General features: G+C 43.4%; 1 protein-coding gene across 2 annotated transcripts in view; it reads left to right on the top strand.

Moving 5' to 3' along the window:
• LOC140691107 (uncharacterized) overlaps positions 1-24,156 on the top strand; it is a 33,762-nt gene that overhangs the window by 1,453 nt on the left and 8,153 nt on the right. Inside the window, exon 1 of one of the 2 annotated variants that reach the window (XM_072953914.1) lies at positions 21,025-21,289. The exons of the other annotated variant lie outside the window; for it this stretch is intronic. Coding sequence (XP_072810015.1) covers positions 21,067-21,289 — 223 coding nt within the window. The 5' untranslated portion in view covers positions 21,025-21,066. Of the gene's footprint in view, positions 1-21,024; positions 21,290-24,156 lie in introns of those variants that run through there. 2 annotated transcript variants of the gene reach the window in all.

The following is a 24,156-nucleotide window of genomic DNA, read 5'->3' as shown; positions in this document are numbered from 1 at the left end:
TCTGGGCTCTTTATTCTGTTCCACTGATCCCTCGGTCCGTTTGTGTTTTCCTCCTCTTCCAGTTTTGTTGGTCAGAAGTACTACAGCTGTGCTGCACGTACACAGTATATTGCATGTAGTTACATACTTACAGTATACTGCACATTTTTTTTAAGTTTCCACGTGTGTACTACTTGCCGATTCTAGGAAGAGCTTAGGTTTCTCAGCTTACATAGTTATCAGAGGAATAAAGCCAGCTAGAAGATGAGAATCCACAGAAGGCAGCAATCCAATCATAAAGGACAATCAGATATGCTTGTAGATGTTCAAGAAATCAAAGTGACAGTTAGTCCTTTGGTGGCCTTATCATGTTTGTTACTAGTTTTTAGTGTCCTAGGGTCCTTTTCTTTGTCTTTCCCACCCGCCTCCCTTAGAATGACAATCTTCAGGTCCAACCGTACTGCCGCAGGTGGCATTATTTTCTTCTTTTTTTGTATTGCTGAGTAGTGTTCTGTTGTGTATATGTACCACGTCTTCTTTATTCGGTTACCTGGCGATGGACATTTGGGTTGTTCCCATGTCTCAGTTGTGGCAAATAGTGGTGCCGTGAGTCGTGTGGTACATGTGTCATTTTGAAATTTATTTTCCTTGGGATATATGCCCAGGAGTGGGATTGGTGGATCGTATGGTAGGTCTGTTTTCAGTTTTTGAAGGAACCTCCGTACTGTCCTTCATCGTGGCTGCGCCAGTCTACACTCCCACCAGCAGTGTGGGAGGGTTCCCTTTTCTCCATATCCTCTCCAGCATCTATCATTTGTAGACTTGTCAGTGGTGGCTATTCTGGCTGGTGTAAGGTGCTATCTCATTGCAGTTTTGATCTGCATGTCTCTGACAAGTGGCGATGCTGAGCATTTTTTCCTGTGCCTGTTGGTCATTTGTGTGTCTCCCTTGGAGAATTGGTTGTTTAGGTCTTGTGCCCAGTTTTGGATGGGTTGCTTAATTCCCTGTTATGAAGGTGTATGAGCTGTTGGTGTGGTTTGGAAATCAGTCTCCAGTCAGTCATATCATTTGCAAAGATTTTCTCCCATTGTGTAGGTTGTCTGTTCGTTGTGTTGATGGTATCCTTAGTTGTGCAGAAGTTTGTGAGATTAATTGGATCCTGTTTCTTTATTCTTGGCTTTTATTTCCAATACTCCAGGTGCTGGTTCAGAAAATACACTGCTGTAATGTCCACCCTTGAGTGTCATGCCTATGTTTTCCTCTTGGAGTTTTACGGTATCTGGCCTTACATTGAGGTCTTTCATCCAGATTGAGTTTCGTTGTGTACGTGCTTTCAGAGAATGTTCTGATTTCAGTCTTTTACAGGTAGCTGTCCTGTTTTCCCAGCACCACTTACTGAAGAGACAGTCTTTCCTCCGTTGCATATTCTTGCCTCCTTTGTCATCGATTGATTGAGCGTACGTGCGTGGGTTTATTTCCGGACTTTGTGTCCTGTTCCATTGATCCCGTGTGTCTGTTTTTGGACAGTACCGTGCTGTTTTGCCTGTAGCCCTGTAGTATCGTGTGAGGTCCGGGAGGGGTATTCGTCCAGCTTCGGTCTTTTTCTTCAGGAATGCTTTGGTCATTCCGGGACTTTTGTGATTGCACGTGAAGTTTAGGATGCTTTGTTGTAGTTCTGCGAAGAATGGGCTGGGTAATTTGATAGGGATCGTATTAAATCTGTAGCTTGCTTTGGGCAGCGTGGCCGTTGGAACATGATGAATTCTTCCAGTGCAAGAACGTGGGCTGTCTTTCCATTTCCTGAAGTCCTCTTGAATTTCCTCCGCCAGGGTTTTGTAGGTCCTCCGCATGGAAGTCTTTCACTTCCTGGGTCCGATGTACTCCTAAGCGTTGTCTTGTTTTGGATGCCATTTTAAAAGGGATTCTTCGTTTCGTGTCAAGAAGTGCCACTGATTTCTGTACGTTGTTGTGTCCTGCTGCTTTGCCAAGTTCTTTTCTCAGCTCTAGTCAGTTTTGTATGTGGAGCCTGCAGGGTTTTCTGTCTGTAGGATCGTGTCATCCGGATAGAATGACAGTCCTCCCTCTTCTTTCCCACTTCTTTCTTGTTCTTGTCCAGTTGCTCTACGAGGACTTCCAGTACCCTGTTGAGTAGAAGTGGTGCGCGTGGGCATCGTTGTCTTGTTCCCCGTGTTAGCAGACAGGCTTCCGGCTTTTCTCGGTGGAGTATTGTGCTGGCTGTAGGTTTGTCACAAGTCGCTTTGATTCTCCTGGGGATCTGTTCCTCCTATACCCAACCCAGTGTGGTAAGATGGCGGGCTCAGTGTGTTCAGGGAGCTTGCAGCCCAGACTGCGGAGAGGGGCAATGAGTCCACTTCTGAGAGTAGGAGGGGCAGGTGTGTGGAGGGCATTGGAGGAATTTTGGGTGTCCATTCTGGAAATGATTTTTTACATAAATTAAAGGAGTATTCATTTATGCCTCAGTTACTAAATTCCAGTGATTCTGAGATGGACGCCCACATCCTCACTTATTAATATCTCTGAAATAAGGGCATGTTTTACAGCAACAGCGTCTTACCTCCATTGGCTGGACAGGACTGCTACATCGTCGTCATTACATCTGATTGTGCAGATGTGGACACAGCAGTTACGTTTATGTATATTATTGTCAATACACAAGATGAGCTGAATTTCATATGAAAAGTCTTCGAAATATTAAATCATGATCCAACACTGAAACAAAAGGTTTTTATGTAACAGAAAGTTATAGACCTAGAGCAGCAAGATGTAAATTTAGTCCTAGTGAAACAAATTTTTGTTAAAGAAATGATTGCAGTTACTGTTTTATTTTTTTTTGTTGTTGTTGTTAAAAAAGAACTAAAGAGCTCTTTGTAAAACTAAACTAAGAGCTTTGGGGTACCTGAGACAGAGGATAAGTAACTGAAGTTGTATTACAAAATTAGGGCAAGAGTATTGCCTTCCATATAATAAATTATGTAACTTGAAAACAGGAGAGATTGGTAGATCCCTTCCAGGAGATGAAAGGAACTCCAAAGCAGTAAGCAGCTGGTGTGTCCCATTCACAAGCCGTTCAGGGCTGTTGCTGAGGTGTGGAATATGAATTTATCAAACTTTCTGCCAACTTAGAACTGTGAGTGCTTATTTTGTAGTGATTTGGAGAAAAATTGAGTTTAGATAGATAGGAAATGCTGATAAAGCCCCCAGTGTTCTTTAAAAGGCTCTGAAGTTTTTCTGTGATGGTTAAACCGGTGCTAAGTAGGTCAAAGTCGTGTGCATGGGCTGTCAGAAGCCATTATGGCTGTGGTGCTTTGCACAATTGCTGATGGCTGAGAGTTGCAGCTTTAATTTAATCTTAAACTAAAAACGGTCCCCAAGAACGAGTTCTTCCCCCAAAGACATTATTATGCCCAAGTACACACGCGTGCGGCTCTTCTAGTCACCAAAGATACGCGTCCTAGTTATCCAAAAAGCCTTCTGCCGTGACACCCGGTAAGAACAAGAAAATGCCAGACTCAGAATTGGCATATTTGGTGTCTGGCAGCTGGAAAAATGTTCCAGAGAAAACAGTGAGGCATTAGGTGGAAAAAAGTGGACACTGGTGACTGAGTTAAAGTGATTCAGAAGAATCAAGAAGATGTGTTAGGAATATCTTAACCAGTTTGTTTTCTTTAAATGTAGGTACATGCATGATATATGATAAATCTAATTATCTAAAAGGTTTTTTAGTTATTATAAGACGGCTCTAAGTGACAAGACAGCATTATGTCATAGTTTACTTGGCAGCATTTTTCTCAATGTGTGCTGACTGAGGGTTCATCCTATAGTCAATTGCATCTCAGACTCAATAAATATGTTACAGGCGCTGAACCTAAGCTACTGTTTTCGTGGAGTTTCCAGTTTTAGGGATGATGGGAGGAGTATATCTACTCAAGCCCCAACAAGCATTTCAAAATGCATGTTCATAGAGTATGTAAGAACAAAATTATTAAGCACTTCTGTCACTTTTATGGAAAAATAAGCTACAAATTCCAAACAGCCAAATCTTTTGTTGTTGTTGTTGTTGTTGTTGTTTAATTTTGAAAAACTGAAGTATAGTCTATTTACAGTGTTGTGTAAATTTCTGGTGTACAGAATTAATTCATACATAACATATATTCCTTTTCATATTCTTTTTTATTATAGACCATTACATGGTATTGAATATAGTTCCCTGTGCTATACAATAGGACCTTGTTTATCTACTTTATACATAGTAGTTTGTATCTGCTAATCCTGGACTTCCAATTTATCCCTCCCCCATCCTTTCCCCACTGTAACCATAGGTTTGTTTTCTGTCTGTGAGTCTGTCTCTGTTTTGTAAGTAAGTTCATTTGTGTTCTTTTCTTTAAGATTCAACATATAAGTGATACCATATGGTAGTTTTCTTTCTCTTTCTGGCTTGTTTCACTTCATATGATGATCCCCAGGTTCATCCATGTTGCTGCAGATGTAAACAGCCAAATCTTAAAGGAATTAAGTGTTAGATTTATTTCCTTTCTGTTTTATATGTGTATGTTGTGTATTCCCAGCTAATCAATAACTTCTGAGTGTATTGCATGGATTCCATGCAATAACTGTTGAAAGATTTAAAAAGTCCAAGATGTGAGACCTCCAGTTGTTAAAGGCTGTTGATCTTCCAGGGGCTTCTAAAACTCATCCTCACTGTTTTCACAACCATACTGCAAGTGGTAAACGTTCCGCAACCTTTTGTTTTTTAAAAAAAGTAGGCCTTACTTTTTAGAGCAGTTTTAGGTTCACAGGAAGATTGAGAGAGGTACAGAGATTTCCCCATATACTCCCTGCCCCGGAACATGCATAACCTTTTCCATTATCAACATCCCTCACCAGAGTGGGGTGTCTGCTATAGTCCATGAGCCTACACTGACACACTGCTGTCACCCAGAATTCATAGTTACATGGAGGGTTCAGTCTTGCTGTTACACATTGTTTTCAGTTTTGACAGATGTGTAATGACATGTATCCACCATTGTACATAATGACAAACGTATAATGATATGCAGCTTCCTACAGAATAGCTCCGCTGCCCTGGGGATCCTCTGTGCGCTGCTGATTCAGCTCTCCCCCCAGCCCCCTGCAACTATTGGTCTTTTTACTGTCTCTGTAGTTTGACCTCTTTCAGAATGCCATGTAGTTGGAACCAGTCAATATGTGGCCTTTCCAGATTATCTTCTTTCACTTAATAACATGCGTTTAATATTCCTCCATGTCTTTTGAGGGCTTGACAGCTCATTTCTATTTAGCACTAAATGGCATTGCATTTTCTGGATGCACCACAGTTTATCCATTCACCTACCGGGGGACATCTTGGTTGCTTCCAAGTTTGGGCAGTTATGAATAAAGCTACTATAGGCATCCGTGTGTAGGTTTAGTGTGGGCATATGTTTTCAGCTACGCTGGTACCAAGGATTGTGATTGCTAGATGGTATGGTGAGATTATGTTGAATTTCATAAGAAACCATCCAATAGTTTTCCATTTTGCACTCCCACCAGCAATGAATGAGAGTTCCTATTGGTCCCCATTCTCAGCAGCAGTCGGTATTGTCAGTGTTCTGGATTTTGGCCATTTTAATAAGCATGTAGAGGTATCTCATTGTTGTTTTAATTTGCATTTTTCTGATACTACCTAATGTGAAGCACCTTTCATGGGCTTATTTGCCACTTACATATCTCCTTTTGGTGAGGGTTTTTTTGAGGCCTTCAGCCCATTGTTTGAAATCAGGATTTCACTGCTGCTGTGTGTCCTTACCACCAGTAATGGCTCCCGCTGCGGAATGGACAAGTTCTCCTTCAGAAATACACAATCCAGTGAGCTACAGACCTTCATTTGGTTGAATGCTACAGTGACAGAACTGACTAGTTTAGTAAAAATTAGTCTACCCAGGAGCTAGAAAGGGAACATTGTTCACTTTTGCAGTTGTTTTATGGAACTTAAAAGACTCAGCTATCAAGTTAGGAGATTGGTAGCACCATGTCTAGGAGAAAGAAGACTGATGACTCCATAACGCTGTGGTCTCAGAAGCTCCAAATAGGAGATCACTTTGACATAAAAATCCCCCCTCTAACAGGGCACCACCCCCTTCTGACCACATGAGACCCTATTACATTTTATTTACAATTTCTTGGGGGAAAAAGAAGCAGTAACTAATCTTATTTAGTTTATCTCTTTGTGCGTATATGCTATTAGTATGTGTTCCTAAAATTGTATAAAATTCCTAGAAATTTGTCAATGTCTTTGCTGTCCATGATATGTCCTGTTAAAATGTTATTAGTTGTAATTCTAGTTACTATCTCAAAATGTTATGTCACAGAAACAACTAAATTTCCTTGTCAATTTAATTAAAGTGAGCTCTCATCAGGCCTTTAACTCTGACCATCTTAAGCTTTTGGTCATTCACAGTTATGACTTTACTCTGATGCTTTCTGAAAACTCTCATAGTCAGCAGCAAACCAGTGTGCTTCACCACCAACCAAGTGTGTAATTCTGAATTTAAGTCCATCCTCCCTTTCTGAACGTCATCTGTCCGAAAGAGTTCCTAATTCTCACCAAGAGGAACATTTAAAGAGGGCAGGGGCTTTGACTGGACAATTTCTAAGGTTCCAGTTTTCTGCCTTCAGCCTGATCCAGGGGATATTGATTCTTTGGCCACAGGTATCTTTTACAATTGACCATCTACCGAAGGAAGCCTTTGGGCTTCTTACTACTGGAGCAAAGAGCCAGGCTGACCACTTAACTCTGCACAGTGGCCAGCCTGGTCAGTTGGGGCAGCCTGGTTCTGTGAAATGGAGGTTCCCCCTGGAGAACTCCAGATTCAGAGTGCTCACAGCCCCCCTCCTCTTGCTGGGAAACGGAGGCTGTTCGCAAATGTAGCAAAGGCAGTGGAGAGTACCATCTGGACTCACTGAGCCTGAATCTCATGTCTGATGTGAAAGGAGAACCAGCACCTGCTCCATCATCTACTTCTTCATTCAAAAAACACTTTTCCACCCATCTTGTGTCAGACCGGAAGTGAGGTCTGCTTATTTTTAATTTGTGTCTGTCTTATTCCAAAGAGTCCTTTTCTCATTGTTTCTCTGGATTTCAACATCTGATTTTACAGATGGGGAAATCAAGGCCCAGAGTGGGTAGGATTTGCCTAATGTCACACAGCAGGGAGAGGCAGTGGGTTCCAGAGCTGCGGTCACTGAGTTAGGTCTGAGTGCCTGCACCCAGCACAGCATGGCTGCAGAGTCCCTGCAGAGTGAGAACCAGCCCTGCCAAGCATTCCCCAACACACACACAGTGACAGGTCTTTCCTCAGCCTTCCCCACTGGTGGACTCTGGGTGGCAGGAAGCAGCAGCATCCACAGACAGGTGTCTGGTGTTTGGGGTCTTGAGTTCCACATGTGAACTCAGAGGACAATGCTTGTTCTTCCTGGTTCCCTGTTGCCTTTCCCTGACCTTCATCGTGATGGGGCCTGCCTGCTGTCCTCCCACATTCGCCACTCAGCCCCAGTGCATCCCTGGCATCTTTTCACCCAATGTCCCCTTAGCCCAGCTCAGCCTTCCCACTGAGGAAACACATTATTCACTGAACACTCTTCCTTGAACAGATGTTTATCCCATGTAGGCTGCACACAGATGCCCTGCTGGGCTTCAGAAATTCAGTGGGGAGTATGGAATTCACCTAGGGGCTCTAGGGACTTATCTGGGGGCTGAGTAAGCTGAGCACTAAAGGAGGAGCAGATATTATCTAGACCAGGTGAGGGGTGAGAGTTGTGCAAAGGCCCTGAGGTGGCTGGGGTTGGGGGGGAAACTGTAAAAAGTCCACAAATGATAAATGCTGGAGAGGCTGTGGAGGAAAGGAAACCCTTCTACACTGCTGGTGGGAATGCAGTTTGGTGCAGCCATTGTGGAAAGCAGTATAGATTCCTCAGAAGACTAGGAATAGACTTACCATATGACCCAGTAATCCCGCTCCTGGGCATATATCCAGAAGGAACGCTAATTCAAAAAGACATCTGCACCCCAATGTTCATAGCAGCACTATTTACAGTAGCCAAGACATGGAAGCAACCTAAATGTCCATCAGCAGATGACTGGATAAGGAAGATGTGGTATATTTATACAATGGAATACTATTCAGCCATAAAAATGACAACACCACCATTTGCAGCAACATGGATGTCCCTAGAGAATGTCATTGTAAGTGAAGTAAGCCAGAAAGAGAAAGAAAAATACCATATGAAATCGCTCATATGTGGAATCTAAAAAAAATAAAAAGAAGAAAGAAAAGGAACATAAATACAAATGAACATAAATACAAAACAGAAACAGACTCACAGACGTAGAATACAAATGTGTGGTTGCCAGTGGGGAGGAAGGTGGGAAAGGACAGACTGGAAGTTCGAAATTTGTAGATACTGACAGGTATATATAGAATAGATCAACAAGATTATACTGTATGGCACAGGGAAGTATATACAAGGTCTTGTGGTAGCGCACAGTAAAAAAGAATGTGACAATGAATATATGTGTATTCATGTATAACTGAAAAATTGTGCTCTACACTGGAAATTGACACATTTTAAACTGACTATAACTCAGTTTTAAAAATCAACAACAACAAATAAACAATCAGGAAAAAAAAGTCCGTGTGACTTTAGGATGGAGACAGTGGCCATTCTGCCCATTGACTCAGGAGCAAATTCTACTTCTTCCCACCCAGCAGCCTTCCTGGCCTGACAGAAGGCAGAAGGCTTGAGTCTGGATCCTTGTCTGTCACTGCTTTCAGCTGTGTAACCTGGGCCAGAGGCTTACCCTCATGAAGCCTCAGTGTTCTCAAATGTGAAATGGGGGAGAGGATGTACAAATTATAGGACAAACCCACAAGGTTTTTGGCAAGTCTAGATGGATATGTGGAATGCGTCTGAAATGCTGCTGTGATCAGTACTCAGTGAATGTGTGCTGCTGTTTCCTATTGTTATGAATATTGTTACTCTTTGTTCAAAGCTGTCATGACTCATAGAGATAGTGGAGGCTAGTGGGTAAGGTCACAAACTTTGCCATTAAACTTGGGTGTCAAGTAACTGCCAGCTCTTCCAGCTGCCTGCTGTGTGAACTTGGGCAAGTCACTTAACCTCTCAGAGCTGCATTTTCTTTATCCACAAAGTGAGGAGGCTAATTCTAAGAGAGCCTTCCTATATGTGCTTGAGTGTGTTGTCATAAAAACAGGTTGCAGACATGAAACTGCTCATCCTGGTTGTGCTGATAGAGTGGACGTGGAGCCGGGGTGTACAGGGAGAGAAAGCAGGCACGGGGAGACTGTGAGCTTGCTCCTTGCACACCTCTGTTGTGTTAGATTTATTTCAGGGAACATGCTTTCCTTTTGCAATTACAACAAAGAAGCCCCAGAGTGGAAAAGTTAAATGAAACAGTTACTACTTTCTTCCCAGGGTGCAGTAAGGATTAAATGAGCTAATACCTATAAATTGCTTAGACTACAGTCTGGTATGTGGTAAGTGCCGAGTCATGTTAGTTGTTACAATGATTATTATGATTATGATTATTATATTATTATTTCCATCACCATAAAGCAGCTTTGCAAAATCATTAGTATCTGTCATGTAATTCTCAGAGAAATGGGAGTCCTCTTTAATACTGAGGGTGGGGGTACCTGGAGGCCCAGAGATGCTGAGAATCACCTGTTACAGGTAGGAAGGTGAGAAGCCCTCAGTGGTTCTGGGTAGGAACTAGCTCCTGTGGGCATCCCACATGCTCTTATCTAGTGCTGCCAGTATTGGGGGGTCCTCTGCACTAGGGTGGGAAATGTGAGTGTGTCCCTTTAGTCTTGTGACTGGGATCCTCTTCAAATTCTGAGGAGGCTTGAGAGACACAGAGGGAATGGCTGAATTTAAACTAAGCCAGGGCCAAGCACTGGAGCGTGCATCTGTGACCTCCAGCCCTCCTCCAGCCCAGAGAGGTTAGAGGGCAGAAGACATGGTCCCCAAGGTCAAGAAGTGAGATTGCGCTTGTGGGCCACTGGTTGGATGGCTAGGGGCTTCTCCGGGGCATCTCCCTTTTTGCAGGCTGAGACCCCTGAGCACTGGCCCAGGGAGAAGCAGAAGCATTTGGTTTTAGTTTTAAGATAAAGAAGACAACCATGTTGCTGCAAATGACATTATATTGTTGGGTTTTGTGGCTGAGTAGTATTCCATTGTATAAATATACCACATCTTCTTTATCCAGTCATCTGTCAACGGACATTTAGGCTGTTTCCATGTCTTGGCTATGGTAAATAGTGCTGCTATGAACATTGGGGTGCACGTGTCATCCTGAAGTAGATTTCCTTCTGGATACAAGCCGAGGAGTGGGATTCCTGGGTCATATGGTAAGTCTATTCCTAGTCTTCTGAGGAATCTCCATACTATTTTCCACAGTGGCTGCACCATACTGCATTCCCACCAAAAGCATAGGAGGGTTCTGTTTTCTTCACAGCCTCTCCAGCATTGATCATTTGTGGACTTTCTAATGATGGCCATTCTGACTGGTGTGAGGTGATACCTCATTGTAGTTTTGATTTACATTTCTCTGATAATTAGTGATATTGAGCATTTTTTCATGTGCCTATTGGGCATTCATATGTCTTCACTGGAGAATTGCTTGTTTAGGTCTTCTGACCATTTTTGGAGTGGGTTTTTTTTTTCACATTAAGTCATATGAGCTGTTAATATATTCTGGAAATCAAGATCTTGTCAGTTTCATCTTTGCAGATATTTTCTCCCATTCCATAGGTTGTTGTTTTGTTTTGCTTCTGGTTTCCTTTGCAGTGCAAAAAGCTTGTAAGTTTAATTAAGTCCCATTTGTTTATTTTTGTTTTTATTTCTGTTGCTAGGGTAGACTGTCCTAGAAGAACATTGCTGAGATGTATGTGAGATAATGTTGTGTGTATGTTTTCTTTTAAGAGGGTTATTGTGTCTTGTCTTATGTTTAAGTCTTTAAGCCATTTTGAGTTTTTTTTGTGTATGATGTGAGGGAGTAGTTTAACTTCATTGATTTACATGCTGTTCTCCAGTTTTCCCAACACCATTTGCTGAAGGCACTGTCATTATTCCATTATATGTTCTCGCCTCCTTTGTCCAGGATTAATTGACCAAAAGTTTGTGGGTTCATTTCTGGACTCTATTCTGTTCCATTGATCCATATGTCTGTTTTTGTGCCAATATCATGGTGTTTTGATTACTGTAGCTCTGTAGTATTGTCTGAAGTCTGAGAGGGTTATTCCTCCAGCCACTTTCTTTTTCTTCAGTAATGCGTTGGCAATTCTGGGTCTTTTATGATTCCATGTAAATTTTAATATGATTTCTTCTAGTTCTGTGAAATATGTCCTAGGTAGTTTGATAGGGATTGCATTAAATCTGTAGATTGCCTTGGGCAGTATGGCCATTTTAACAATACTGATTCTTCCAATCCAGGAGCATGGGATATCTTTCCATTTTTTAAGTTCTTTAATTTCCTTAATCAATGTTTTATAGTTCTCCATGTATAAGTCTTCCACCTCTTTGGTTAGATTATTCCTAGGTATTTTATTATTTTGGGTGCTATTTTAAAAGGGATTGTTTCTTTACTTTCTTTTCCTGTTGATTCATCATTAATGTAAAGAAATGCAACTGACTTGATTCATACTTGCATTAAGCTACTTACTAACCACCTAAGGCTTCTCTTACTTTTATTGTTTCAAAGCCAATTGAGTATCATGCAAAAATGCCAGAAATGTGGAGAAACCTCCCATCTGACTTGAGCAGCCCTCCCCTTTGTTGGCTGCAATTCTCCACCCTGGCTGTGATCCCCGGTATTCTGGCCTGGACTGTGTGTGCCCACATGCCTGTGGGTACATGCATGTGTGTGAGCAGGCACACTCTTGGGGTTTCTCTGTCTGGGGCCCTCTTCCCTCCTTAGTTTGTGTTGAACACCCTGACACACAGAAACCCCAGCTTGTGCCTTACTTTGGTGGTTTTAGTCCTAGCTCCACCATGGCCCACTAAAATCAAGTTGGCTTCAGGAGCAGGTTGACCCAGGGTCTCATATTATGACATCGAGTTACCTTAGCTCTGTTTTCCACATTGACCTCACTCTCTGGTCAGTTAGCTGTGTGTAGTGACCCTGCAGTTTCCCAGAAGGGAGAGAGTTTCTCATTCACAATAGTTCTGTTGCAAGTCCAGTCACAGGTTTCCCAGGATCAGGTCACATGTCCACCTTTGAACAGGTTACTGAAATGGAACAGATGAAATCTGTTGGTTGGCCAGATCTAGGTTATATACTCACCTTTTGATTCTGGTATTATAGAGAGTTAATTTCCCCCAAACCACATGGACTAGGGAAAAAGCTAGGGGAAGGGGGAAGGAAGTCCATAGGAAAGAAGAGGTTCTGTTGGCATAAGATGAGGAGATATAGGGCAGGCAGAAAATGCAGTCACAGGTGCCCACTATCCTACCCAGGGCAGTGGAACATCTTGGAAACTGAAGAGGTAAGTTCACCTCACACCTAGTGGAAGACCCAGCTCAGAACCCCTAAGAACAACACATACGTCGGGAGCTATGGAGCCTGGGGTTGAGAACCAAATGGAGCCAGGGCCTGAGGCAAGCAGAGCAGAAATAAGCACAGGCTTTCCTGCCGGGGCTGCTGGAAGCTGAGGTCTGGGCCGAGGCACGGTGCCTACAGATGTGTTAGTGTGGAGCCCAGACACTGAAAGGAAAGGACAGTCAGGATGATGGCCTCTGGGGGAATTCTCTGGGGAGCTTGTTAGAAATGCCGCCTCTCAGGCCCTACTCCAGACCTCCCGTATCAAAGTCTGAATCTCATTCAGATCCCCAGATGACTCATGTGTACTGTTCATCTAAAGATTCATCTCCTGTCCTAGCTCTCACATTTAAGAGTGATGGGACTTGTGTTGTGTTATATCTTCAGTCAGAGTTTCTGGAGTGCAGTGTGGACATGTGTGTGAAGGAGCTTCAAACATACTCATAGTCTTTGATGGAGGCAGTATTTCTGTTTCTGAGATTGTTACTGAACAAAATCACCAGCAGCAGGGACAAAGGATATCATGCATTGAGATGTTGATTGCAATATTATTTATAATCAGAAACTACTGCATATCCACAAATAGAAAAGAGTGAGGTCAAGTATGGCATTGACTGTTGACTGTTATGTTACTATTTGAAATACTGTTTTAAAAGAAATCTACAGAGAATGGGCAGGAATATAGTGATAAACAAGACAGACACAGTGTCTGCCCTCTTGGAGCTGACATTCTACATGGAAGACAGACAAGAAGCAAGTGAACCAGTGAGATTTCAGATTGTGACAAGTATACAGAAGGAAGAATGGGGTAATGTGGTAGAAAAACATGGGTGGGTTTTGGGACCGTTACTTAGATGGGGAAACAGGGAAATCCTGTCCTAGGAGTTAGCATTTAAAGTGAAATCCAAAAGATGAGAGGGAGCCAGCCAAATGAACAACCAGGAAAAGATCTTTCAGGCAGAGGGAACAAGAATTAGCAAGATGCTGGGGGTTGAGGAGCTTGGCTCTGTAAGGGAAATAATGGAAGATGTGTGGCTGGAGCAGGATAAGCTGGAAGAAATTTGGAAGCTGAGGGGGCTGGAGAAGTGAGTAGGAACATACTCTTCAGTCCTTGTAGGCTGTGGGTAAAGCTTGGGTTTTGTTCTAAGGGCAGAAAGTTGCAAGAGTATATGGAGAGGATGAGTGATACCAGTAAGATGGCAGGATAGGAGGTCCCAGCCCTCATTCTCCCCCAGAAACAATGATTTGACAACCACCTGCAGACAAAAATACCTCTGTGAGAGCTCTGGAATCCAGCTGGGAGATTCCAGCACCCCAGCGGACCACAAAAAGCAAGATGAGCCACACTGAAAGGGTAGGAAAAGCAGTGTGACTTTGCTTGTGTCACCCCTCCCCCAGGCTGGCAAACCTCAGCGCCTAGAGAAATTCCCCAGCCCATAACTTCTCCCACAGAGTAAAGAGAGAGCAGGCGAGGGTCTGTCTCCCCAGCCCTTTGGGGCAATATCTAAAAGCTCTGTTTATCTTGAAGCACCCAGAATACTGAAGAAATCAGTATGGATGTGCTGTCTTGGAGCAGCTAAGGACAAAGGAAAGGGTGGAGGCTTATGGTAACTGGCATATACAACCCCAGAACCACAGTTCCCCCCAGACAGTGCCACACACACTCTCACAGGTGGCCCAGAGATCTCAGCAACCAATTTGACTCTGCAGGGTTGGGAGAAGGTGCACAACCCTGAGACCGCTCCTTCGGAAGGGAGGGACACAAGTGGGCCTGAGCCTACTGTACTGGCATCTCAGTGCTTTGCCCTATGGAACAGGGACTGGTGAACCTTGGCACTCAATATAGCTCTGTAGAGTAAGGGAAAAGGAATAAAATTCTAAGACATACCCCTCGGAAGGGAGGGAGGGAAGTGGTGCTTGCACCTAATGCCCTGGCCTATCAGGGTACTGATCTAGGGAAAAGGAGCAGGCAGCTCTCAGCACCTTACAGAGCTCTGTAGGATTAGGAGAAGGCACACAGCCTAAGATTAGTTCCCAACAGTGGAGTGAGAGGAGTAGAGTGGACCTATACATAGAAGAAGTTTAACAGACCCCCAGAATCTCTAGCTGGATTACCTGGTAAAGGTCTTTACTTCCAAAGCCAGTACATAAAGACTGGAAGGGGTGATTACTTCTTCAAATGTGCAGATGTTAATACAGAATAAAATGATAACAAAGAATCGTGGAGCATGACATCTCTAAAGGAACAAAACAAAGTTCCAGTAACTGACCCTAAAGAAATAGAGATCTGTGAATTGCCTGACAAAGAACTGAAAACAATCATCTTAAAGAAGCTCATTGAGCTATAGGAGAATATAGATAAACAACTAGACAAATTCAGAAAAAGCAATACATGATCACAATGAGAAGTTCAACAAAGAGATAGAAACCATGAAGAATAACCAAAACACACATTCTGGAGCAAAGAATCCAATGGCCACACTGAAAAAAAATCAACAGAGAGCTTCAACAGCAGATTGACCAAGAAAAAATAATCTGTGAATCTGAAGACAGGCTATTTGAAATGCTGTATTCAGAGGAGTGAAAGTAAAAAGGAATGAAAAAGACTGAATAAGGCCTACAGGGTTTATAGGACAGTCAAGAAAAACAGTGTAACAACATAGGAGTTCCAAAAGAAAAGAAAGGAGAAGAAAACTTATTTAAAGAATTAATGTTGAGGAATCACAAAAGACCCAGAATTGCCAAAACAATAGTGAAGAAAAAGAACAAAGCTGGAGGAATAACCCTCCCAGACTTCGGACAGTACTACAGAGCTGCAGTAATCAAAATAGCATAATATTGGCACAAAAACAGACATGTGGCTCAATGGAACAGAATAGAGAGAACAGAAATAAACCCACACAACTATGGTCAATTAATCTTTGGCAGAAGAAAAGAATATACATGGAGAAAAGACAGTCTGTTCCGCAAATTGTGTTGGGAAAGCTGGACAACCTAGGTCATTCCTACAAGGAACAAGAGCACCTGCTCAGTGTTTTAGCTGCAAGGCCTTCCCTTTACAAATTGCCTCATCAATTCCAGGCTGGGAGAGGTGAGTTCCAGAGCACATGACCATCTGACCAGTGGCTTCAGGTGAATCATGCCTGCCCACACCACACTCCTCAGAGCTGGCCTCCTAGAAGAGGGGTTAGTAACCCATGGCCACCTACAGTTTTATCAGAACACAGACCCCTCCCACCCACTTTTTGGAAATGCGTGTGAGAAGCAGGGACTCCCAACTGCCTGGACTCACGTCATCCAGAAAGCAGAGGTTGGGGCAACAAACAGAAGGGGGAAAGTACTTTCAGGTCATATATCTGATAAGGGATTAATACCCGAAGCATATAAGGAATTCCTACAACTCAACAGCAGAAATACCAAACAATCTGATTTAAAAATGGGCAGAGGAACTGAATAGACATTTTTCAAAGAAGACATACAGATGGCCAACAGATACCTAAAAAGATGCTCAACATAACTCATCATCAGGGAAATGCAAATCAAAACCACAGTGAGGTATCACCACACACCTGTCACATTTTTGATGGCTGTCATCAAAAATACAAGAGAGAACTGTTGGTGAGGGTGTAGAGAAAAGGGAAACTCGGGCACTGTTGGTAGGAATATAAATTGGTGCAGTCATTGTGGAAAACAGTATGGAGGCTCCTCAAAAAATTAAAAATAGAGCTGTATATGATCCAGTAATTCTAGTCCTCGGAATATATCCAAAGGAAATGAAATCACTGTGTCAAAGAGACAACTGCACCCCCATGCTCACTGCAACATTATTTGCAATAACCAAGATACGGAAGCAAGTGTCCATCAACAGATGAATGGATAAAGAAAAAATATGTCTATAATGTTATCTTATTCAGCCATAAAAAGAAGAATGAAATCCTGCCACTTGTGACAACATGGATGGGCCTTGACGGCATTATGCCAAGTGAAATAAGTCAGACAGAGAAAGATAAATACATACCATCCCACTTATATGTGGAATCTAATAACTAAAGTGAACTCACAGAAACAGAGAACAGGTTGGTGGCTGCCAGAGGTGGGGGTAGGGGTGGGTGAGATGGGTGAAGATGGTCAAAAGGTACAGACTTCCAGTTATAAGATAAACAAGTCATGGTCATGTCATGTACAGCAAGGTGAGTGCAGTTAACAACACTGTATTGTGTATTTGAAAGTTAACAGAGCAGATCTTAAAAGTTCTCATCACAGGAAGAATAATGTACAACTATGAGCAGTGATGGATATAAACTAAACAAGGTGATCATTTCACAGTGCAAACATATATCAAATAATTATGCTGTACACTTTAAACTAACAGTGCTATGTGACAGTTACATGTCAGTAATCCTCATCTCAGTAAGCAGGGTGAGAGTGTGGACTGCCTGCTGCAGAAATTGTGTCTACACTACAACGGCAGGGGGCGATTGTTGTGAGGGAGACCATCGGTCCCTCAAGGCCTAAAATGTTTAGTGTCTGGGCCTTTGCAGGAAAAGTTTGCTGACCCTGCCCTGGGAGACAGTGGTTGTAGCAGCGGTAATGGCCCGGCTGGGTGCACACTCAGCCCAGACGGTTCCTGCACGCTGCTGTTGCCTCACCCTTCCTCCCTAAGAGGGAGAGGCTTCCATATTCCCACTTTACATGTGAGAAAACTTACCCTCATTTTGCTTTTATTAACTGACCGAGTGATGGGGGCAGCTTTGAAGCCCACTGTTCTGATTTCAAAGTCGCATCTCAACCCTGACTTCTAGAAGTACCCTCCATCTTCCACACTTGTGCTTCAGGGCCGGCCATCCCTGAGGCTGCTGGGTGAACACATTTAATTCCCTTATTCTACACCTGCTCAGCTCTTGGCTCCCACTCTCCTGCTGCTGCCTGACACCAGCTGACGTTTTACAGATGAATCACCACCACTCACCCTGTCACGTAGGGCAGGCCCCTCCTAGTTCGGTCATTTTAAATCCTTAGCGCACAAATCTGCAGGACTGCATCAAAAGAACCCCATTTGTTTTGAGTGGAGGTGTTGATGAGAGGAAGAAAGGGAGAGTTTGGGGTGGTCATAAAAATATAAAAATACTGAGGGGATGTGAAAGGGACAGTATTTATGTCCATAATGAGACTCAATCCTGGATCATTCTGTCACTTGTCAATTCCCTCAGCTGCTCATCACCTTATTAATCCATGTGTTCCTTCCTTTTTTTAGCCCATGCTTTTTTTTTTTTTTTTGAAGAAAGAAGGGAGATTTATTAGGAGAACACAGGGAACCTAAGAACAAACAGAATAGTTTACCTGGTCTTTCCAAGATACGAGATCCAGAAACTGGAAAGACTTGAGACGTCAAATCTACTATGTCTCTTCCACCTTCTGTGCCTCCTGCACATCACTAGATCCTCCCATCTCTTAAGTCTGTTGGTTTCTCTCCAGTTCCCCCTGCCATGGCCCTAAAGTACTATCTTTTTGTCCCTGGAAAACTGAAATGGCCTCCTAATGTTTCTCCCGACGTCCAGTCTGCTGTTCTCCTCACTACAGAGTGATTTATTAAAAATGGAAATTTTATTCAGTGTTTTTTCCTCTGTTCCTAAGATAAACATCAAAATCTTAAGCCTGGCGTGGAAACGGAGTATGATTCACCCACATTCAGTGCCCTTTGCTGTAACACCCCTCTCCCTGGAGGATTATACAGCCCTGACCTTTGTTTCTCAGTCATGGCAAAGGAGCTGATGGACAGTAAAAGAAATGTGATCAGACACTGAAGAACGAGCACCTGATTTATCACTTCTTTTCCTTTTCCCATGGCATTGGCAGTATCCAGACAGAGACAGCTCCTTCAGCCTGACTTAAGAGGGACGATGACATGGGGCAGAGCCATGCAAGCATGCAGCATGAGAGGTGAATAAGCCTTACTGGAAGCCGCTGTGACTTGGGGAATCACTGGTTATTCAGCACAACCCAGCCTACCCTAACTGATACACATAATCCACTAGCTCTTGCTGTTGCCCCATCTCTTGGCTAAAGCCCCACTGGCCTTTTGTAGTTACACTAGTTGCTCCCTCCCACCTTAGAACATTTGTCTGTTATTCTCTATCCTGAGAAAGTTATTTACACCTTTTCTTCCCCCTTGCCCAGCTGATACTTACATCCTAGTGAGATCTCAGTTCAAATGTGAATTACTAAGGAAAGAATTTCCTGATCCATGTTCAAAGTGCCTTAAATACACCTTCTTTGTCATTGGATCTCTTTCATTAAACTGTAAGTTGCATGAAGACAGAGCCCAGGTATTTAGAGCACCTGTTTCAGAGGCCCTGCTCCATCCCCACTACCTGCCAGGGCCCAAGCTGAGGGTCTAGATGTAATGAGGGAGAGTCAGCCATGAGCCCTGCTCCCATACACCCACTGCATGGAGGGCAAACATACAGCAGCACTGTTTGAATCCACTGTGATCATTTTAGTAGAAAATGAATATAAAAGAGGCTGGAAGCAAACAATAAATGCTGGAGAGAGTATGGCCCCACACTGCTGCTGGGAATGTTATTTGGTGCGGCCACTATGGAAAGCAGTAGATTCCTTAAAAAACTGAAAACAGAGTTACCCTATGATATAGCTATTCCACTCCTGGCCATGTATACAGAGGAATCTAATTTGAAAAGATACATGCACCCAATGTTCATAGCAGCACTATTTATAATAGCCAAGGCATGGATGCAACCTAAGTGTCCATCAATAGATAACTGTATAAAGAAGTTGTGAGATAGATAGATAGATAGATAGATAGATAGATAGATAGATAGATAGATAATGGGATACTACTCAGCCATAAAAAATAATGTCATTTGCAGCAAAATGGATGGACCTGGAGTTGTCATAGTAAGTGAAATAAGCCAGAAAGAGAAAGAAAAATACTGTATGTCGTCACTCATATGTGGAATTTAAAGGGCAAAAACGGGCACAAGTGAACTTATTTACAAAACAGAAACAGACTTACAGACATAGAAAACAAACTTATGGTTAGCAGGAGTGGAGGGGAAGGGGAGGGGTGGAGGGATAAACTGGGAGTTCAGGATGTGCCGATACTAAATACTATATATAAAATAGATGAACAACAAGGTTTTACTGTATACCTCAAGGAAATATATTCAGTATCTTGTAATAGCCTAATGAAAAAGAATATGAAAAGGAACGTATACATGTATAACTGACTCCCTATGCTGTACACCAGAAATTAACACAACATTGTAAACCAAATATAGGCCAATAAAATAAAAATTAAAAAAAATGAGGCTGTAAAGAAGGCAAGGGAGACTGCCTGGAGGAGTGAGTATCAGAGCCTGTTTTGGAGGAGGCCTTGGAGTTGTCCGGGTAGGGAGCTTGCTGGGGGGTGTGCTGAGGGGATTGTAGAGCAAGAAGCAGTGTGTCCAGAGCTGCTGAGGTTTAAAAGAGGATGAGCCCAGGAGCAGCTGGAATCAGGAGTGAGCGTCTGGCATCTGTGCTCCTGCGAACACAAGTGTTTGTGTTTTGGCATCTTTGCAAATCCAAAGCTGCTCATGGTGTTTGCTTATGGAAACTGATGGGCGGTGATGACAATAGCTGGTCCCAGGCCCCTCTACACATGGGTGTCATGGCATCTCTTGTCTGGGGGTCAGAAGCTGGGCGGTCAGGTGGCCCTGTGCGGGCACGTGGTTCGTCCTGGGACAAAGCAGCGGGAGACAGCTGTCTCAGCTCTGCTCATGGAACATGTCTGGATGCCTTAAGTTCCTGTCCTTGTTTTCTAAGAACCTGTCAGTCTTTTCTAGTAAATCAAGACTTCCTGTGCCCACAACCTCAGCGGTATTTAACATTTGCTAAGATGAATAAAATGGAAGTGAGATGAATCACCACTGTGAGTCACTGTACTGGGCATAATGTCTCTCAATAGGATCTTGTTATTAGAACAATCTGTAGGTAGCAGGATGAGCTGGTACAAGTCCCACTGCTCAGTGACTAGTGACTGTGGTCACTTGGTGGTTCCATACTCCAGGGAGGGAGGTGTGTCCATACAAGACTGGGGCTTCAGGGCCAGAAGGTGGCAAAAAAGACACCCATGTGTGGAAGGGCACTGAGATGATGTGCAAGGTGGTGTGCTCCCCGTCTTCCCAACGTTGAAAATACAATGCTTCTTGCTTACTTTTATTTTTTGTAACTCCTCCCCACTTTTGCTCCCCTGCCTTTGACTCCAGGGTTGTAAGAGCAAAGAGAAAAAAGCAAAAGCAAAAACAAAAACAAAAGCCCTGAGCGCATACTCAGACGCATACCAGCGATGACAGAGGGGAGCTGGAAAGACGCAGGAGGGAAGGAGGCAGGGGGCGTCGGGGAGGGCGCCGTGGAGCGGGAAGCCGGCCGGTCTCCTCGAGCAGGGGAGCAGGAGGATGCAGCTCGCTCTGGGCAGCGGGCTCCAGCCCCGCCGGGCCGAGAAGGGAGAGGCCGCCCAACGATCAGCGGATTGGAAGAGAAACGCAGAGCCAGGGAGGCGGGGTAGGAGGACGATCTCTCCCGCGGGGTCGGGCGGCGGAGTGGAGACCCCAGTCCGGCGCTTCAGAGCTCCCAGCTCAACCCGCGCCCCCGGGCTCCAAACAGTGGGGGGCGCCTCAGGTCAGTGAAACGGGGGACAAAAGGACTCCAAGTCTCAGCGCGCCTACCCGCACAGCAAAAGGGTAAAAGGAAAGAAAAGCATTTTTCTTTTTTCTTTTTTTGAGGCGGGTTTAAATTTCGTGCAGCCCCCAGGGCGGGGGCAGGGAGCCGGGCACGAGCCATCCGCCCTCGCTCCGCTTCGCCCTCTCGGGCTTTGTCGGCCGTTCGGCTCTGCATCCAAAGCGTCCTCCGCGCCCAGCGCGCGCCCCGACTCACACGCTCGGGCTGCGGCCCCGACGCTGGCGCCGCGGACTTCGGGGGAATCGCGGGGGCTGCGGTGAGCGGTGGCGGCGACGACCTCCGTGCGCCCAGGCGGGCTTGGGGCTGCACCCCGGGCTGGACGTAGGCAGCTCCCGGGGAGTCCCCTCCGCCGGAGCTCCGTGCTCACTCGCCGGTGCCGGAGTGTAAGGAGCGAAGGAAGTTTTAGATTTTTAAAAATTTATTTATTTACGTCATTAATTTTCACAAAGGGCATTTTGTAGGGGCGATCTTTTCAAAGTTTCGTGTGTGTACTGTTGGGCAGTGAGCTTACTGCGATGCAGGCGCTGAAAGCTGGGCCGTGATCAGGGCGTGGGCGCCTGCCAACCGTTGCGGGGGGCGGCCAAGAGAGCCAGGAGGGAGAAGCCGGTGAGGGCTGGTGTGGAAGCCTCCAAAAATTAAGTTGCGTTTTCTTTTTTTATCAGAATTTTCTCTCATTGGTTTTTTATAAAAATGCCATGTACACTTAAGTATATGGATATACATGGATATACATATGTGCTTAATATTTAAGATGTTATTTTTGGCACTACAATTTCCAGATCCATTCAGTTACCTTCTGATTGATTTTGCTACACAATGAGAACATGTTCTTGTTAAAGTGCTAGCTGATCAGTGGCAGCTTTTTGCAAAGTTTCTCTACCATGTGATTTCTTTGGTATGTATAAAGGTTAGCTCTCTGGCTGCTGCTTTCCTTACATTGTTACGTTTATATGGTTTCTCTAGAGGGCTGGATTTGGGTATTTCTTTTCCTTCAGGGCAGTTGTGTTCTGCTAAATCCTCAGTTGTTTACGGTCTGGTAAAATAGTTTCTCTTGAGGGCAGGCCTCATAAAGAAGAATGAAACTTGTGGGCCTATTTCAAAATAGTTTCTGCCCTGATGGAAGTGAAACCCTTTTTTTTTCCCCCTTGTTTTCTTTGAGAGAACGTGGTAGGAATCCTGAACAGAATTCGGGGCCCCTCCTAACACTGGGCCCCCTGGAGTTTTTGGCTCTCAGACTGCGGCCCTGAGCCTCCAGCAGCTTGTCAGTTACAGTTCAGGTTTCCTCCCTGGGGGTCCATGCAGGTTTCTGCTTGTGGTTTCTGCCCTGGTAATTAGAGTGTTTGTGTCCACCTGTCTGTCTCTCCAACTTGGGGGCTGGCAATTCGCACTGTGACCTCATTCTCTGAGGGCTCTAATAAAGGTTACTGATTTTCAGTTGGTCTGATTTTTTACTTGTTTTTAGAGTGACAACTTACAAACTCTTTACATGCTGAACCATGTAAATGAAATGAAAAGTCTGAATTGTCCTCTTATTCCTTTATTTCCTTGAAAGATTTGCTTTTTTCACTTGTTATTAATAAAATAATTTTCTTCATTTTGTTCTTAATTCCTAATTATTTTTAAGTTTTTATTGATATCTACTTTATTTGAAATAATTTGAAACTTCTGATTTCACTTGGGTTAGCATTATTTTAACATTTAATTTATTTTTAAACAATTTTGTTCTCTGCTAGTTTGTTAAAACCCAAGTTCCAATTGTGTAATTACTTTTCTGTTTTAGTGAATAATGCCCTTGGAATTTTTACAGGCATTGCATTGAATCTGCATAGTAGACATTTTTAACTAATAATTCTTCCAACACACGGATATGAGCTATCTTTCCATTTATTTTCATCTTTAATTTCTTTCATCCGTATCATATACTTTTCTATGTATAGAATATTCACCTCCTTGGTTAAATTCATTCCCAAGTATTGCATAATTTTTGAAGCTATTTTAAATGGGGTTGTTTTCTTGATTTACTTTTTGGATAGAGGATTGCTGGTGTAAAAAAAAAAACACTACTAGTTTTTGTTGATTTTGTATTCTGTAACTTTACTAGATGTGTTGGTACTATTTTTAGTTGAGTTTTTAGGGTTTTCTACATTGTATGATTATTTTATCTACGAACGGAGTCAATTTTACTGCTTTATGTGTAATTTGGATACTTTTTCTTTTGCTTGCTTAACTGCTCTGGCTGGGGCCCCCATGTACTGTGCTGAATAGGAGTGGTGAGAGTGGGCCTCCTTGCCTTCATAGACTAGAACTTAGGGGAAACCCACAGTTTCCCTGTGCTGATAAGACAATGGGATTATCATAAATGATTTATTATGTTGAGGAATTATTTATTCCTTCTGTGCCGATTTTGTTGTTTTTATCATTATTGGATGTTGAACTTTGTAAAATGTTTCCCCTGCATCTATTGAGATGATCATGTGGTTTTTGTCTTTCATTCTGTTTATGTGGTTTATCACATTGATGGTGTAGGTTAAGCAAATCTTGCATCCAGGAGTCCCCCCCACCCCACAAAAAAAAGAAGCCCACTTGATGATGTATAACCTTTTCGATGTAATGTTGAATTTGGTTTGCTAGTATTTTACTGAGAAATTTGAATGTGTGTTCCTCAGAGATGCTGGCCTGTAGTTTCCTTTCCTTGTAGTGTCCTATCTAGTTCTGTTACCATGGTGATGCTGATCTCATAAAGTGATTAGGAAGTTTTCTACTTCTGTTTTGGAAGAGTAAAAAGAATTGGTATTATTTCTTCTTTG

This window comes from Vicugna pacos, chromosome 33 (assembly GCF_048564905.1).
Source record: "Vicugna pacos chromosome 33, VicPac4, whole genome shotgun sequence".
Classification (NCBI taxonomy): Eukaryota; Metazoa; Chordata; class Mammalia; order Artiodactyla; family Camelidae; genus Vicugna; species Vicugna pacos.
This window is presented reverse-complemented; position numbering and strand designations above follow the sequence as displayed.